General features: G+C 30.8%; 3 protein-coding genes across 3 annotated transcripts; all 3 read right to left on the minus strand.

Annotated features, from left to right (window-relative positions):
• Positions 1–3,306: 3,306 nt before the first annotated feature.
• Positions 3,307–5,787, minus strand: LOC116413583 (uncharacterized). The gene is made up of 4 exons (XM_031913599.2): positions 5,648–5,787; positions 4,812–4,913; positions 4,594–4,622; positions 3,307–3,745 (listed from the first exon to the last, which is right to left on the minus strand). Exons 1-4 carry the CDS (start codon positions 5,654–5,656, stop codon positions 3,445–3,447), a joined length of 441 nt encoding a protein of 146 aa, XP_031769459.1. The 5' UTR covers positions 5,657–5,787; the 3' UTR covers positions 3,307–3,444.
• A 4,015-nt stretch (positions 5,788–9,802) lies between these two features.
• On the minus strand, positions 9,803–14,214 carry LOC113511869 (uncharacterized). The gene is made up of 4 exons (XM_026895595.2): positions 14,199–14,214; positions 11,781–12,022; positions 11,114–11,286; positions 9,803–10,103 (listed from the first exon to the last, which is right to left on the minus strand). The coding sequence occupies exons 1-4, from the start codon at positions 14,212–14,214 to the stop codon at positions 9,950–9,952; spliced, it is 585 nt and encodes a 194-aa protein (XP_026751396.1). The 3' UTR covers positions 9,803–9,949.
• A 1,106-nt stretch (positions 14,215–15,320) lies between these two features.
• On the minus strand, positions 15,321–18,055 carry LOC113511870 (cuticle protein 8-like). Its single transcript, XM_026895596.3, has 4 exons — positions 17,980–18,055; positions 16,799–17,032; positions 16,294–16,460; positions 15,321–15,507 (listed from the first exon to the last, which is right to left on the minus strand). Exons 1-4 carry the CDS (start codon positions 17,989–17,991, stop codon positions 15,438–15,440), a joined length of 483 nt encoding a protein of 160 aa, XP_026751397.1. The 5' UTR covers positions 17,992–18,055; the 3' UTR covers positions 15,321–15,437.
• Positions 18,056–18,939: the final 884 nt, after the last annotated feature.

Here is an 18,939-nt window from a genome sequence, read left to right on the forward strand (position 1 = left end):
TTAGCTAATATGTAGTTATTTTAAAAACGAAGGCCTGTTACTCTTATGGGCCGTGCCGGGCATCCCGCAGGGATCTGTGTTATCCCCGACGCTATTTCTGCTGCATATTAATGATATGTTATCCTTAGGTAACATTCATTGTTATGTGTTCATGTATTGTAACAGCACTGAGGATGCCCATATACAGGTCGTACTAATGTCACTCGTTCCATCGTGGAGGACAATCGTGAATAGCTTGTGTTTAAAATCGAGAAATTGTTAACTGGAGTCTCTGATTGGGGAAGACAAAACTTAGTTCAGTTTAACTCCGCTAAGAAATAAGCTTGTGCGTTCATCGCTAAAAAAAAAACCATTTCCTGTGGCTCCACAGTTCTGGGGCACGTCTCTTAAAGCATTAAGATCTTTGGTGTCGACATCTCTAGTAATGTACAGTTCCGTGGCCACCTCGAAGATAAGGTGAAGCTGGTAACCAAAAAACTCGGTGAGCTCAATAGAGCGAAGCATTACTTCACGCCGGATCAGCGATTAATGCTCTACAAATCGCAAATCCGGCCCCACATGGATTATTGCTATCACTTATGGGCGGGAGCACCTAAATACCATGAGAATTGTCGACGACCCCAGGCTTGCAAGCGGTATTGAACCCTTAAGTCTTAGCAGAGATTATAGTTCACTCTGCGTGTTATACCGCTTGTACAACGGATTGTGCTAAGAGAAATTGTTCAATATGATGCCCACGGCCCCTTTCTACCATCGTGTGGTTCGCTATCGACAGGGAATTCATCTTCATATCCTACAGGCTAAATGGTCACGTACAGCGCGGTTTCAGAGATGTATTCTCCCACGAGGTTTTCCCAAGAGACTATAGTTTGGGGTTCTTCAAAAGGGGGGTAAAGAGATTTTTTCAGGGTCGACAACGCGCGCGTAATACCCCAGGTGTTGTCGGGGTATTACGCGCGCGTTGATATGAATAAAAATAAATCTTTTCTTAAATTTTTGTTCGTTCAGGCTATACACTAGAGAAATATATAAATAGAAACTGTAGATAAAAGAAAGGTTTTGTAAGAGATAAAATTATTTAGTGATTTATTTATTTATATTACCTGCAGTTTACAGATGATCAAACTCCAATACACTACAAGTAATAATAATTTTTGTACATGTCAAGTTATTTACAATAATTAATACTAATAATTAACTATAAAAGATTATGCTTATATTCAATTTTCATAAAATGTCAATTCTGTAATTTAATTCCACTATAGTAAATAGGAAAACGATAACCATATATAATACAATGTCAAAATCAATTTCAATTAAAATGTCAATATATACATTAGAGCAAACATTAGAGAACATGCGTCAACCAATCTTCCTATTGGTGTGATGGCGACTTTTTTGCAAGTTATGCCGTTGAAGATGATGAAGGGAATGCTGATGATAAGTCTTGCGATGAACACGAGCTCTGAAACTTAAACAAGTAAATTACTTAGTTCTGTGTAACAAGCGTGTGTTACGAAACTTAATAATGTGCGGCTATTAGTTTGCTGATGATGATGATAATTCATATTAGCCGGGTGAAATAGTGTTGTTTGGTGTCCATGGATATTGATTAGTAACATACAAAGAGACACGATCTGTAAATACAAGAATATATATATCTACACAAATATGTACACATAAATATGCAAATTCTTCTTATGATGTGTCAAATCATCAATATCATCATAATCATGTCAGCCGTTAACTGTTAGGCATGCGGGTTGGTAACCGCAGTTGGGCTTTGGTGATGTTTTAAGAGGAACGCTGCTGCCTATCCCTCAACCATTAAGTTTCCTTAATCGCAACTTACGACAGCCACTGGACAGGACAGGGTGGCCCATTCTATGCCGGGACCACGCGGCAATGACGTGTGACACTGAGTATAAATTACGTTTCTTATTTATTAAGTATAGAATTAGTGCAAACTTTGAGAAATATGGATGATTTTGAGAATATATAATATATAAAATATCTTGTTAATGGTATATTTACTTGGAGCCACTATTGTTGTAGACTTCTTGGTTTGATATTAAAGCGACACAGTCTCTTCACTCGTCGCGACCGAGTTTTCGATTATGATGCTTTTTAATTCGTTACGTGGAAAGACATGTATAAATCTAAGCCACGATAAAGTAATTCAAGTATAATTACTATAAAATAATGAAATATTAATTTTAAAATCTTATAAAAATTTTGTCACGATCTATACTACAGTTTTTAATAGCTATATCTGTGTAACACAATAAAAGACATCGGTGAATTGAGAACCTCTTTTGGTAGTCATTTTAAAATAAGAATAAATATATATTTATATACATAAGAATAAATATTATAAGACTAGTATTAGGTATAATATCACTACCGATTAACAAACGTATCACTGACATGTGTCCGTGTAAGCTTTAGAATCAAAACTAAAGTGAAGTGTCTTTACGTGGTAATTACAATGCATTAATATCCATGTACAAATATTGGTTCATTAACGAATCAATACCAGTAACATTTTTTAATGAAAGAATTTACTTTCGCATGTATAGTGCTTGTCATCTGAAAGTACGTACGTTTGAAAATTTTTTATATAATATTTTTTAAATGTAATATTAAAACGGCGGAGCAAATTCGAATTGTATCGTGCCATGAGAGAGATATAGCTTACAGATCCCTCTATTATATAAATTTACTTGTATCTAGAATTACAGACAATTATAAAAAAAATTCTATTATGATATTACTATGAAAATATATTAACAACACCAGCGGTTTGCATGCGTATATCCAATATATTTGATATATACAATAAGTAAATTTCCTAATTATATATTATAATATATCAAATTTAATTCAAATCTATGTAACCATTAAAGCAAGATTTAGTTGAGAGAGCAAACGTATAAAAATTTTAAAAATATTTATAATATTTTTAAAATGAAATTCTTTTTATAATCAAAGAATGTTTACAAAATGGATTTAGAGTTCAATGCGGGAGACGTTGTAAGTGTAATTACATTTATAATAATGATTTTAGTACAGTTCAGCTCTAAAGATCATAAGCCAGTTTTGATATTGATAGATATATGTTTAACCAAGAAACATAAAAGTAATTTATAAAAATATTAATAAAACAACATATAAGAAATTATATAGTATATCTATGAAATTTATTCAGTAATATTTATGGAATAATAATCATATTACAATTTTTGTAAAATAAATTTATTTTAATTATAGATTTTTTATTTGCAATTTAGATTAAAACAAGGAAGCTACTTGTAATATTATGAGGAGAAAGTGGATTATATATTTTTTGTAATTTGTGAAATTATTTCAACACATATTATAAATTAATAAGCAAATAACTGTTCTCGTAGTCTATTTAGGTTACAAACATTAAGGGAGAGATTTTTAGTGTACTCCGTGCAAATGGCTATGTCCACGAGGGGCGGAGTATTCCCAGTTTCTCTGATTGTCACGTATATATTGCCTCTGAAGTTCCACTCTTGCTCTGTTTCTACGTGAGAGGGCTTCCAGAAGTTCATCGTAGTTTCTGAATTCTTTAGGCTCCTGTGTATGGACATTCCTTGGCAAAATAAGGTACTGGCCACCAGGACCTCGGGTGTAGTCCCTGCCTCCGGTCTTTAAATATCTATAGTCGAGTAACAATGTAGGTTCGTGGTAGTCAGGAAGGTTGACGCTCTCAATGATCCTGGTAAAATTAATGATTGAATTAAATTAAGGAAAAGTTACGACTAAGAAGAATTATGTTGTGCTAGTATTATTCAAAACTTCTATCATACAATCAGTTCACTAGAAAAATTCAGCTTTTTTTAAAATAGTACAGCAGTTGCTGGGAAGGTATATAGAGCAAAGGATTACAAAAGAGGTGGTAAACAAGCATACAGTTCGTTTGTGCCGGTCACTGTAGCCTACGGATGCCTGGCACGTGCGCGTTGCCGACCTTGAAGAAATCTTATTATACTCTTTTTGACGAACCCCATATTGTAGTCTCTAGGGAATACCTTGGCAGGGTACTCAGTCTACAGTCTGAGTGTTCGTGGGAGAAAATTTTCCTGGAACCGCACTGTACGTGACCATTTAGGTTCAAGCGTGTGAGGATGAATTCTCTGTTGATGGCGAGCGGTGCGATGATAAAAAGTGGCTGTAGGTATCATTTCAAACAATTCCTCAGAATATAATCCGTTATACAAGCGGTATAATACCGAGAGTTATCAATCCTCTGACTTACATGCTACTTAATGGACAGTCTCTAATAAGAGGAGAATAGAATTGATACTTTCGGTAATTATGTAATATTAACTGTTTTTTTTTATTTTTTTTTTGGAAGGCAATTGTTAGTCAGAAAAGTCAATAATATTTAATAAATTTATAAAAATAAATCGATAATGTTAGCTATTATTTGTTTTTTTTTTTATTTTGAAGAATATAGATATTTTTCATTGAAAGTTATTACTTTTTTGCATTTTTCTTTATGAAACAGAATTTTCATTACCTACCTAATTAATTGTACTGTTTATTTTGAATGACAATACTAACCGATGTCCACGAGATAAATCAGGGATGCCCTGAAACAAAAAGATTGTTAAGTGTAAATAAATTCAAGAAATATTTTTTTAATAAAGAAATTTGGGTATATTATGTACGTATAGATAGGTTGGTAGTAGAGTAATTGTGGTTTTATTTCCAACAAACAATACATTTGATTTTATATGAATATAGATTGATTAATAATAATAACAATGAAGGTTATATACCACGGTCGGTTCACGCAATCCGTATGCGCCGCTTGGGGCAGCTACTTGTTCCACTTCAGGCTCTCCAGCGCACAGCGCCGCAGCTGTAGCTAAAACTACAAACTGAAATATTTTGTGAAATAATTATTTTATAATCTTAATCTTTGGATATATTAATAGAAATAAGAAATTATACAAATTTAAAATGTTTGTCTATTTTGATACAAGACTTTGAAGTTGACGACTAACATAAACACTATGCAAAGAAAGTATTTATAAGTAGGTAGGTATAAATAATTCGACTACCATCACTTATTTGAAGCCGATGAAAAATAATAGTACATATTATCTGAACTATATATTGTAAGTGCATTAAAACTACAAGTGAAACTACAAATATGTGTGTAGTTTTTAGAGCAATGTTTTCAAAAACTATAGTTTGTTAGTTTAGTATGATCATTATTATAAGGTTTATTAAATTTAATAGTATAATGGAAGATATGGAAGGCCATTACTGGATAGTTCATCTACTCTGACTGACGGTAGGGTCAGTAATCTTTAACTATTATTATTTCTATTGTTTTATAGTCAATAAAATAAATCATATTAATAACATATTACATACTTTTTATTACCTATTAATATAACATATATATTTTAATTTAACTTAAAATTGTTTTCTGATAATCGGTAAAGGATAAACTTTTTGAATGACTTCAAAAAGGAGAATATTTTCAATTTGTCCTTATTTTTCGCGCTGTCTTCGCCAATTCTAAACATTTTTTGATTTTTCTTTTATAATTGATTTCAATTTTTTAAAATCAATTTTATTTTTAAAGTTTATAAAATAAACTTACCCAAAACATGTTGTCGGCTGAAATACAAGAATCACTATAGACTTATGCATCAACTATTTGTATTCAATCTGAATTTAAATAGAATAATTACGAATATATAATGTAATGATTAAATAAACGGATGTTCGTGTGTTCAATGCATTATTAAATCAATTTGCGTAATTGATTGGCTGTATACTACAGTTTAATGCTTAAATGATTTACATCCTAAAGAACTTATAGATAATTTTATAGTGATGCATGGAATACGGTATCTTCATTGCTAAAAATAATAATATAGTTATCATTGTTTTATTTTTTGATGTTTTTTCATTATTTATTATTTTACGTAAAGTATAATAAAAAAACCAAATATTCTCACCGTAGCTTTATAATACATATACGCAAATATTATGTATATCCGCAGGAATCTTCAACTGTTACTTAAAAACAGTCATCTCAATAATCTTAATATTAGATATGATAACAAACATGATGTTTCGAAGTATCGTTTAGAAAAAAATATAGGTCTTTTATGGCAATGGGCATTAAATATTATAATAGGATACCGAAAGATATTTAAATCTACTTTTTAATAAGTTTAAAATTGATATTAAAAAAATATTTATTGAATAAAACCTATTACATACTAAACGATTACTTAAATGACAAATGTGCGTGGGTAAGTCAATCATGCACGGGCTTTCAACGACCAATCTTTTCAATTTATAAGCGCATTTTTTTCAATAATATATGTTTTTAGTTCTGATAAAAAAAAAAAACAAGATTTAAAATTTTAGTATTTAGTGTTTCTAGGAGTCTATTTTGCATTGCAACTAGAATTTTTCACTCTACTAAAAAAATGTCAGCTATAATTGCTGTGAATTAATATAAGATTAAGACGGTGAAAGAGCATACTATATTTATTGCAAAAATAATTGTCAAAATTGAGAACTGGCGACGAAATCTGGATATAAAGCCGCTAAAAAGCTTGAAATTGAAAAAAAAATTGAGAAATTGTAGACTTATGGACCTCTTTTTTTTTAAATAAATACAGACTTTTTTAGATTCACATTTTGCTATTTGAAATACATATACATAATAATTACTTATTTAATAAAAATAAAAATTTTGAAGTCAGGAAGCGATTAAAAAAAATTGATTCACTATGTAGTTGCATATACGAGGTTTGTCCGGAAAGTACGTATAAAAGTTTTTTAAAAATTTTATTTTACAATTATTCAGGTAAATCAATTTTATCCCCTTCAAAGTACTCCCCCTGTGACATAATGCACTTGTGCCAACGCCGTTTCCACTGTGAGAAGGCTCCTTGAAAGTCCTCTGGTTGTAGGTTTCTCAGCTGCCCCGTCGTAGCTTTTTTTATCTCATTTATGTCCCCCAAATGCCGCCCCCGAAGTACCAATTTGGTTTTTGGGAACAAGAAGAAGTCACACGGGGCCAAATCCGGCGAATAGGGGGGTGTTCGGTCACCGTAATGGAATTTTTACTCAAAAACTCACGGACAACAAGAGAGGTGTGGGCAGGGGCATTGTCGTGGTGAAGAATCCAACGCCCCTCTCGCGCCAATTCTGGACGAACTCGTGCCACACGAGCTTTGAGGCGTCTGAGCACATCGACGTAGAATTTTCCATCAACTGTCTGGCCTGGAGGGACGAATTCTTGATGGACAATCCCCCGAACATCGAAAAAAACAATCAACATTGTCTTGACATTTGAGCGGGATTTTCTTGATTTTTTTGTTCGTGGTTCCCCGGATGTCTTCCACTCTTTGCTTTCACGGCCATTCTTGCCGAGTTTCGAGAGAAACTTGATTACGACGCGCTGCTCTTCAACGGAAGCGGGCTCCATGCCGACGGGGTTTCGTTAAGAGGTAACTTCACAGATGGCGTGACAAGCCAGTTCGCACCGCACGGCGGTCAGACCAGAACTGAAGCATTGTTAGGGACATAAGGAAGGGGTCCTGCGCTTACCTGGCCTCCCCACTCCTCTTTCTCGCATTCCAGAACACTTTTATACGAACTTTCCGGACAGACCTCGTAAAATATATATAAAAAAACTGTTTTAAAAAGGAAACAATGTAGATTTTTACACAGAAAATTAACTTACGAATTTTGTCTAAGTCTTTAAGCATAAATCTAGATATGTAAGTTACGCGCAAAACAGGCTGTGAAGTGACTTTAATACAGTTTTGTCTAATAAAAATAAATATAAATAAGTCTCAATTTTTAACTAATAACACATAATAATGCTCAATACTATGCACTTGCTAATATATTGTCATAGTCGTAGAATACTGACAGATCTGACAAATATTACATATATATATTATATCCATATAAGATGTACAGCGTACATCTTATAAATTACTATTTATTATATTTATATACATATACATATGTATCTATTTACAATTTGTGTATGAATATTTTATTAGTATTCTATTTACTTTATATTCATGCAAAGTTCTTTTTTTCTTGTATCTTTCCTGCACTAGCTTTTTTTTTAATGGATGATAATGGAATGGATACCCGCTTGCGCTAATGGTATACACTGGCGGGGCACCAGTGAGGGATGATAGGTGAAGATGAAGCAGGTCAGTTCTGCCTATCGTGACTGACAATAAACCAATCACAATAGTTTCCAGGAGGAACCGCGTGGAGGTCGACCTGATAGAGTATATTGCCAGCAATGGGATTGTTAAATCCGAATTTGGAATGGAACTTCAGAAGCAGGAAAACCAATGAAATAGATTATTTCTAGATAGATAAAAAATACCAGATTTTAAGTTTACCTAACCTTCAGGAATGCAACTGTGTAAACGGTATCCAATTTGGCGTATTTGCGTGATACCGGAACAAACATATATACAGGAAAAATTTCTAAAACATGTTATTTTGGCTTCTAAATATCTCCCATGTACAGATAACGTCTAGTCACAATATCATTATATTAGTAAAATATCTTCTTTTTATAATTACATAAAAACAATGGATTTAATAGATAATTCTGGAAAGACGAGGCGTTACTGTTTGCCCATTGATCTGCATCTCTATTATTCAAAGAGAAATAAACCCTATTTTTTTATTATTACTACCTATTTTATATTTTATCCTACTCTGCGTTGGTTCGTACGTGGTCGCCACTTAAGAACTTTTCTTTCCCATTGGTTATCTTGATAGATATTGAAATGAACAATACGATAGCAGGAAATAAGTATTTTTTATACAAAGATGGTGATAATCAAGTATGTACTACGCATAATACTTACAACACTCATACAAATGTGTACGATGTTTGCTTCTCGTCAAATGGACGGACTTAAGAATTACTCATTGGTTATCGGTCTTTGTATCACGATGCGTTTAAGAAAGAAGAATGTACCGTATGAATAAGACCAGTAATAACCGCCATATGTAATCCTTATATATATCCATATGTATTTAAACTGAATTATAGCAAATAAGCAAGTTGTTAATTGTCTTTCTTTGTCAAGTCTCTCTTTGGTAGCAAGTACAATATTTCTGTTACAAGAGGCATGAAACTATAGCACTAAATAGTGAAAATGATGTATGAGTAGGCTGTATAAACGCTATGATTTCATTTCTATATACGATGTTTAATGATCTTCTTTTACAACCGGTAAGGTTTTCTCGCTCTTTGGTTTGTGACTCATTTTGTTCTGCAGAACATGGATTTTTGTTAAAGAACAAATATATTATTTCATTGATAATCGTTAAATAATAATTAGTTGAGCTATAGACAAAACTGCTGACTAAAGGATATTCAAACGTTAAACTTGAAACTATATAAATTTAGACAACTTCTTATTTACCCGTATTTGAAATAGACTTAAGTAATAGCTATTGGCTGTTAGATTGACATAAAAAAATAAATACTGCATTTCCAAATTCCTATTTTATAAAGAGACTTTAAATTTTTAGGGATTAGAAAGTTCAAAAGAAAGTTCTAGTAAAATATCTGTAACTCACAAAATTATTAATAAAAATGAAATCAAATATATGTGGTTATATTTTAGTGTGGGTAAAAACTTATGACTGTTGATAATTGAAGCGTATTTGTTTTAATAATAATTAATTATTATTATAGTTGAGATTATTTCAGCTTGTATATTAAATAATACCAAATTAATTAACTCTCAAAAAAAAAAAATATAATTGCAAGATGATATATGACATCATTATTCTATTTTGATAAAAATCACAATTTAATTCCATTCACGTTATTCATGCTTTCAGTCTTGATAGTCTGGATTCGTTCTGTGTTTCCAAATATCCAATGACATTACTCTTCTGCACGGTCTTCAGTGTTGTCCTCATTTTGTTCTCTTATAGAGACTTCTGGAAGATCGTCCACGTGATATTTGTCGTGAGAGTTATGGATTACGTTATGGTACGCATGTATATGAGGAGCTGAGTATTCGACGTCGGCTTGGAAACTGCGAAACAAACATTAATTATGCTTTATACATTTTTTTTATGATATTTAGAATGGCAAATAAGGTGACGGTTCAGCTAATGGAAAATGAAAACCGTCGCCTATAAATATGAAGAATATCATGGTTATCAAAAAATAAAAAATACAGAATACACTGTGATACTCATAGTACTTTTTATGCGTTGCCATTCCTAGGGACTATGATGTTATGTCTCCTTACCTTGTAACTTCATTACTATATCCCACCTCACCCTACTCTTTAAATCGAATCGGAACTATATAAGCAAAGGTGCTACATGGCAGAAACACGAGTGGGACAATGGTACCCATGCAAACGACTTTTGTACAGTCTTCATCTGGTTATTTTTCTTAAACATCTTATTGGTAACATCTAATGCTCCTATACATGGGTCTATCATACCTCAGTAAGAGAAGGATAGGTATATGTGGTATAAAGTTTTATTTCTCCGCGAATGGTGATTAGTCGGCTCATATATATTTATTCAATATATTCAATAAATAAAATAAATAATATTTTTTTTATTTAAGAATCATAAGCAATTCGTAATATTCATTTTTATTATTTTTCCAACGGGTATGCAATTTTAATCGAGAGGAATGGTAAAAAAAACTCAGTTGTAGCTTTTTTCTAACAAAAGTTGAGTTTAAAAAAATATAAAATGTGAATGGATACAGAGACTATTACAAACTTAATATAGATAATATATACTGTACTTTAAAAACAGAAAAACTTATTTAAAAATTAGCTTAGCCTAAAAAAGAAAAAGATTACAACTTGATAGATAACTAATTGTAATTTAGTTTACAGTTTAATTTTCATAAGACAAAGAATAAAATGTCGTTAAAGCTTTGAGAGCGGATTGATTAATTAAATACAATTTGTAAGTGTTATATTACTGGTCAGGTATTTATTATAACACCTTTTTTTGTGGAAGAGCACTAGCGTTATACTTATAATACCAATATTTCTAATAAAGTAAGCATAATTACCCGGTGTGTTTGTCTGCGTGATACTTGACCTTACGCAGTCTACCCTTCGGTTCTCTTAACCAGTATTCGCCCTTCACTTCGTCTCCATCTCTGACCTCATGTTGACCTTTGTAGTCCTTGGTATATGGGTCTGCTACTTTGTATGAGAATTCGTATGAAGGATATGCATGAGCCTGTTGTGGAATTAGAATGTTATTATTTTCTACAGAGCTGAAATATACATATATAAGATAAATAATAAATCCAATTTGTTAACATTTGATGAACTGTCTATGGCGTAGCGGTAAGTAGCTTTTTGTAATGAGGTCCTAGATGTAATTCTCGGTCAGGTCAATTCAGAAAATTATCTTTTCTGAATTAGCTCAGGTAATCGGGGTTATACCAACCTCAGGCTGTTCGTTGCGTATTTCCTCATAATACAGGATATCTTAGTTTGTGGACCAGGTGATTAATATGATTGAGTGGTTTTTCTCATTATTATTTTATTTAATATACGTCTTACTAGAATAAATGCACGATATAATTATTGTCACATGGTGGTGTATTTAGTCTTCTCCACTTATAAAAATTCATATAGAAATATTATTAAAATGTCAAAATTATATCCTACTCACGTACATCCTATTTATTGTTGTATAGTTGAAAATCAACAACATTATCTACTCACGTATTCTTCATGATGTTCAGGCTCCTCGTGTCCGATATGTGACAGGTCTCCATGATGATTTTCTATAGGCTTGTGGTTTATTCGGATTTTCTGCTCGGAGGTAGCATGCCGATCATCGTCCCCTAGGACGCAGACGACCAAACACAGCACTAGGCCTAACTGCAGGTATAATATAGAGATTAATGTAAATATTTCAAAACTAAATGTTTCAACCAAATGTTTTTGGTGTATGTTATAATATGCTACGAAATATATACTTTACAATGTGAAAATAAAAAAAAAGAAAGTTTTTTATTTTAATTTCAATCATCTTTGATTCATTTATTAAAAGGATTTATTATCACTATATAATTAATTATTTATTATTTTATATATATTATTATTCTTATAGTTATAATTTCACAGAAGATTAAAGTAGTTTGTATTTCGTAAAAACTATATGTTTTATTAAGTGATAAGTTTTGGAATTATTATTATATTAGAGAACAAAAATAATACGTTACAGTTACTTTAATTAATGATTTATAGCCACAAGACCGTAATTATAAAATCTAAGAAGTTTTTATGTATCTGACAAAACTTCTGAGAAAGTAATGGAACAAAAATAAAAAAAAAATACAACCGAATTGAGAACCTCCTTCTTTTTGAAGAAAATTGAAAAAAAGTAAATAAATTTTTCACCTGATGGAACATTGCGTAAGTTATAATACTTTGTTCTCAAGTGATATAACAATCAACGCATCTTCAATTTATAGAGGACATGATTATCCAAAAACATAAAATTCCAGTGTTCAGGATATCCTGTAATCTGTACAATGGCAATTATCTTGGCATAGTTTCTCAATGGGCGTGTATTGATTTAGACGGATTGTAAAAGCGAAACTTAACTTTGGGGGTCAAATTGATTTATTGGATTACTCCAATTACATAGATCAATAATGTCTAGATAGAAAGTCTGCGTATAAGCGCTGAAATAAAATAGTCATACTTAAAAAAAAATGGCGCATTTAAAATTCTATAATGATTATCTTGTAATTTTCTTGTTACATTATAATATAATGATCTTGTAATTGTTGATTTTTATCATAAAAGGTCGTCATTTTATTTATTTATTTTTACTATGCTAGTAATTATTTGTAATATGGATGGAAAATATATTACGTCGAACGCAAATACAAATTGGGATAAGGGTAGGAAGATGATGATGATGACTATCATCATCATAATCTTTATCAGCATATCAGCCTTTAATTGTCCACTGCTGATTTTAAGCCTTTCCTGGGGGGGGGGGGGGGGAGGAGTTTGTCAGTAGTTGCCACGCTTGTCAGGCGGATTGGCAACCGCAGTTAGACTTAAGGATATTTTAAGAGGTACGCTGCTACCCGTCCTTCGCTCTAACCCCACGGGATAGGAAGGGGTGGCCTATTCCATAGAATCCCGGCATACCGGGACTACACGGCCAGGATGATGACTATGCTAGTAATTATATATGAGTTCGACCGCGTAACCGGAATACATTGACCGGTATAAAAAGCAGCCGTCTTAATGTGTTCATCTCCATCCCAAATATTACTAGTGTACAATTGTTCGAAGCGTTTTAAGTACCAGTGATGACAAAAAATTACTTTTCTACTGTATATGTATTTTTAAAAGTAGTATAATTTTTATACTATCGTATTCTTCGAGATCGTATATTTGAACATTCAATATAATAAAAACTATGAATTAGCCAACAGTGATCATTTTTGGGATGCTTTATATTTGATTCTCCATCTAAACTTATAAGATCTTAATGTAATCTTAATGTAATTCACTGAATGTTATTTCATTTTTTATTACATTATTACATTAATATCAGATTCAAGTGTAGTTAGGTGCTGTTCACTATGGTGAGTTTTGTTTATATATATTGAATATTCTAGTTATGGTTAAACATAACATAACAATATTCTGTGTTGGTCGACAAGTTTTAAAGAGCAGAAGTTTATATTCGGTTGTATAATTTATATTTAGAGGTCTTTTAGTTTTTTTTATTATTGATTTCGTAGAATTTTGTCAAAACTGAAGACACTTTATTTGTGCAATTAAATCTTAGTTTATTATTAATTTTATCACAAATTATAAATAAGTAAATGTATATGACTTTCATGTATAAATGGCATAAATTTTTTAAACAATGATTAGTCATTTATTTGATTTTATTCAATACTACATGCCCACACAATCAAACGTTTAATAAAATCTTATGTACAGTTTTGCAAGTAAAATGTGAGGGAGGTTGTGTTTTTGTCAGAAAGTGATGCTATGCATTTATTATAAATATAAATTACTATGATATCAGTTTTTATTCGAAGCATAGATAAGTCACGTAGACATGACTTAGATATTATTAAATTGATTAAACATGGAAAAAGTAACTTATGTCTTTCTCCATTGTAAACACTACTTGTGCATAAAATTTTATAGCAACTAATTGTATCGTTAAAGTGGTATGAAATAACATTAGACACTTTTATTTTATCTCATTTCATATTCATTTTAGTATTGTCTTAGTAAGGATTGATCAGAATATTGGGTCTTACAAACTATAATTTAAAAAGAATATTAATAAAAAAACGATATTCAAATACATAGAAGTTGAAGGTACATTATTATTTGGTATATTATTTTAAATAATTAAATTACGAATATAAGTATTTTTTTATCATGGCAGTTTTACTTGCGACTTCGTCTGCGTGATCGGGATATGTTTATTGGCCAGGATAAAAGTAACCTTAAGTCCTTCTCCGTTTCACGTAGTATCTGTATACCTAAATTGTAGCGAATGATTAGGTTGTTGAGGCGCTATAAAATAACAAACAAACTTATTCAGTTTCATATTTATAACACATATTAGTAAAGATTGATTTATTTGTAATAATTTGAAGAACGCCTGTAATGATCGCGATAGCAAATACTCAAGTGAGTTGAATATTTATCGGTGTTGTAAGGAAAAAGTTTGGTTCAGAATTCGTGAAAATATTATATAAAATATATCTTTAAGCATTTAAGATATTATTAAGTATTATACAAATTTTATATACAGAAATTTTTTATTATGTGTATTTAACAAGATACTTAACTCATAATTATGTAGGAATAGATGAAGCATTCCTTAAAGATAATTTAAAATGTTCAATTTGCGTATTACTTCAGTATTTAAAGTTCTATTGTAATTTAATTATTAAAGATAAACTTTTGTAGAAAAGTCGCCTGCATTGATACTCCTATCCTATACGTGATTTTGCTATGCATAGTTATGTTTATAATCTGTCTATGGCAGTAAACATACAAGATACTGTGGTCTTCAGGAATGGCAGCGCATGAGAGGCACTATGCTCTCAGAGTGTTCTATGATGTCATAATGTAATAATGTTTATTGTAACTGTGGACACCACTTTTCATCAGGTGTACCATCCGCTAGTTTGCTATGCAAAGTTGCATAAAAATATTGGTTATTAAGGTAATGAGAACAAGAAATTCACATTATTAGCGCTAATTTATTATGAAAATATTTTACAAAACTGCATAGAAATAGGATTTAGTCAGTCTTTCCGAAGTATTAGACGAGGTGGCGTATCACATCCTTATGATATCGGTCGGTGATATTGAAAATGTCTATATATGATGATGATGCGCAAGATGAACATGATGATGAGGCGATGAATGGTGTACAATAGCATTAAATCTGTAACAATATAAAAATTAGTATAAACTTTTAAAATTTAAATTATTTTTTCTATAAATAGACTATTTAAATATGTGTCGATTACATGACACTAACTGAAACTTAAACTAAAACTTCCTTGACGTGATCGGGTTAAAAAGTAACAAATTTTTCATCCTAAATACTCAATTTCTACTATCATCAAAAGATTGGTTAAGCTGATAACGTATATTAACAATTGTCGCTAAGGGTTTTATTATTATTTTGTTATTGCTTTTGTTAAAATACAAACAATGATAAGGTAAAAAAAATGCAAGTAGATATGACAAAGTAACGGCAAATGTGATTGTTTAATTTATAAAATTTATAAATTCGTAATGGACTGTGGCCGTTACCGTACCTAACAGCACCCCTTCTAATTAAGATTAATGTAATCAACTTTTATTGAAATTTATCAGACTCTATAGCCTATATTTTAAATACACTATCGGGACTTAATGCGATGAAATATTTTGCAGGCACTTACATACCTGCTTCTTTAGTGCCGATATTTCGATGTGGATTGCACCACGCCGTGGTCACGACAGATCTCTTTTTATTTATTTTTTCATTCATTTCATATTTAATTATGTGTAAACAACGCGAAAGTTCAAAATTATCTATAGGCTGTGTCTATTAATATATAATATACAATACATTAGAAAAACATTCGAACTCCTTTCTTTTGGTAGTTAAATAAAAATGTATACGACATATTAATTCTACATTTTCAGAAATAAATATCTGTAATAATTAAATCATATTTACCCTGTATGATCATCAGCCTTATATTCGACCTTCCTGTGTCTACCGTCAGGCTCTACGAGCTCGTAACCTCCTTTTACAATGTCTCCATGCCTTACTTCATGTTGAGACTTCACGTCTCCAGTGTGGTGATCATGCACGGAGTAAGAAAATTTATACTCTGGGAAAGCCTGTAAAAAAAAAACTTTAAAATAGTTCTCAGTATTATACTGTAAAATAAAATAAATCAATTTAGAAGATTAATTAAGAGAATAGTATTTTTTACTGGTTAATTGATTACAATTATTTTGTTGAATTATTATTATATTATTTTTATTTCGATTTCTTTCCTTGTATTTTCTTCTTAATTTTTTTAAGCATTTCATATAAACTTCAATCTAATAATATAAGGGATGCATTTTATTCACGAAGTGTCACAATGCTCTATAATAAACCAGGTTATAAATATTTATTAGTATCTTACGCAGTATACGTTTAGAGAAAATATGTTATTAAATAAAACACTTACATAATGATCATAATGAGGAATATGATGAATTGGAGCGTGGTGAATAATTGGGGCATGGTGATGAATCGGTGGCAGGTGGATTGGTACATGATGTATTGGTATTGGGTGGTGGGGACCGTCGTGCTTCTCGTACTCTTGGTGGGAAATTGCGGGATGATGAATTATTGGTTGGTGGTGATGGTGTAGCGGAAATATCGCCTGGCTGACAGCTGCCAATAGGCAAACGCCTAGTACCTGAAAACGATAATATCAGAACAATGAAATAGAGTTTTCAATAATACGATAATCTAAGAATTATTCAACAAATACTATATTTTTTTATTTGTACATCCAAATAAAAAGGATAGAGTTTAAACTAATTAGCCCTAGCCCTAATTCTTTTATTTTACTCCCGTTATTACTATGAAAATAGAATAAGAATACACAATGCATTTATATGATTAAGATCTTAGTAACTTTATATCTGTCTATAAAAAATTAAATAATAATTATATGAATAAAACTTTTTTCATTCAATTCTTTTTTTAAATGTAACTGTTGTTTAATGACACATAGTACATTTTATTAAAATTTAAAGTTGCTTATTATATAGGTGAGACTGCATATGAAAATATTTGTTGTATGCAGAAAAATGAGTTTTCTCTGTGCGTGTGTTTTGCCAATTACAGATTAAGCGAAGCTTGTTATTATTACATATATTTATTTCTATGCCAGCACCTATGTAACATTGTAGTCATGGTTTCCAAACCATAACGTTATAACATTAATATTTACATTTTAATAGGTAGATCAGTATCAGTATATCTATTTAGTTAGGACAGTCCCTTAGTTATGGATGAAACTGCAATGATAAACTTTTTTGCGCTCTTGGTTCACGCTGGCGGGGTATAATGGTGAGGGATTATAGGTAAGAATAACACAAGTTATAATCTTATAATACCTATATTATATAGGTATTGTTGTACTTCTGAAGATCTAACTTAAAAAATTATAATTGTTTCAATTTGATATGTAATCTTAAAATGATTTCTTTCATTGATATTTACGACCTCTGAAAATTACGCGTACGAAGTAACCGGCAAAATGCTAGTTTTATATAAATATAAGGTAATCATTTATTTAATCATAATAAAACAACAGGCTAAAATAAAAAGGATTAACTCTAAGTCAATGAAACTTACTTTTAACAACATTTTGAATAACAACTTGTGTTATGTATGCACTTATTCCCGCGTAACCCGAAACGACAATGTTTAGCTTAGCTTTGCTTCATTAGTTTATATAGAGTTTATAATTGTGGGAATTATTAGAGCAAAAATTCATTGATCAATTCTCAGGGCATGTGTTAACAGTGGTACTCACACTGTAATGTTCCGTAAAGAATGTGTTGCGTACTTATCAGGGAGCTACTTAACTTTATTACAGGCGTGTGTATTACTTTGGGCATAATTTGTTAGTAATTTCGTCAGAAATAAAAATTATATCAATTACTGAATAAGTGAGATTTGCACAATTTCTTTTAAATTAATAACTTAGTTATAATAAATAATCACAATATTATGATATTCTAACCGTAAATGTCTATATTCCTTTTGAATCTTTACTAGGAATGTGACAAAATATAAAATATAAGTTAGAGCATATATAAAATATAAGTAATATAAGTTAAAGCAACAATCATAAAAAGTATATAACTATAAAGACTGCTAGTACATCTTCAATAATCTTATTTATAAAAAAAATCTAATATTTCACTGTAGTAAAATATGGTTTCAGTTTAATATTTATTTTCTATCTGTTCTCCTTTAACTAAAGGTTGTCTGTAAGAGATTGCCCTAGCGATAAGACCGGCTTTTGTACCTTTATGTGTATATTTCAATCTGTATTTATGTTACTGTATTTCACTTGAATTATTCACTTGTTATTGTAGATTTTTATTTATGGTGCAATAAAGAGTTAAATAAATAAATAAATAAATATTTAGATTTTACATATAAGAAGGATGAAAGCTTAGGGACCGTAGATATAGTTTAAAAATAAGCTTATTGTGATAGGCTTATATAACTACGTATTACAATAATATTCCAGTAAGGTAAGGCATAATAATATGTTTTTATAATAAGAATTTCTATCAAATTTTT

The sequence above is a fragment of the Galleria mellonella genome, unplaced genomic scaffold (assembly GCF_026898425.1).
Source record: "Galleria mellonella isolate WM207_F2 unplaced genomic scaffold, CSIRO_AGI_GalMel_v1 utg213, whole genome shotgun sequence".
Taxonomy (NCBI): domain Eukaryota; kingdom Metazoa; phylum Arthropoda; class Insecta; order Lepidoptera; family Pyralidae; genus Galleria; species Galleria mellonella.

Coding starts and splice junctions, on each gene's coding strand:
- LOC116413583 (XM_031913599.2), bottom strand. Junction 4,623..4,811: donor GATTGCGTGAACCGACCGTG/GTATATAACCTT, acceptor TTTTTGTTTCAG/GGCATCCCTGATTTATCTCG. Junction 3,746..4,593: donor GATTTATCTCGTGGACATCG/GTTAGTATTGTC, acceptor TAATTTTACCAG/GATCATTGAGAGCGTCAACC.
- LOC113511869 (XM_026895595.2), bottom strand. Junction 11,287..11,780: donor CTGAACATCATGAAGAATAC/GTGAGTAGATAA, acceptor ATTCCACAACAG/GCTCATGCATATCCTTCATA. Junction 10,104..11,113: donor CACGCAGACAAACACACCGG/GTAATTATGCTT, acceptor TTTGTTTCGCAG/TTTCCAAGCCGACGTCGAAT.
- LOC113511870 (XM_026895596.3), bottom strand. Junction 16,461..16,798: donor TTCCTCATTATGATCATTAT/GTAAGTGTTTTA, acceptor TTTTTTTTACAG/GCTTTCCCAGAGTATAAATT. Junction 15,508..16,293: donor AAGGCTGATGATCATACAGG/GTAAATATGATT, acceptor ATATTGTTACAG/ATTTAATGCTATTGTACACC.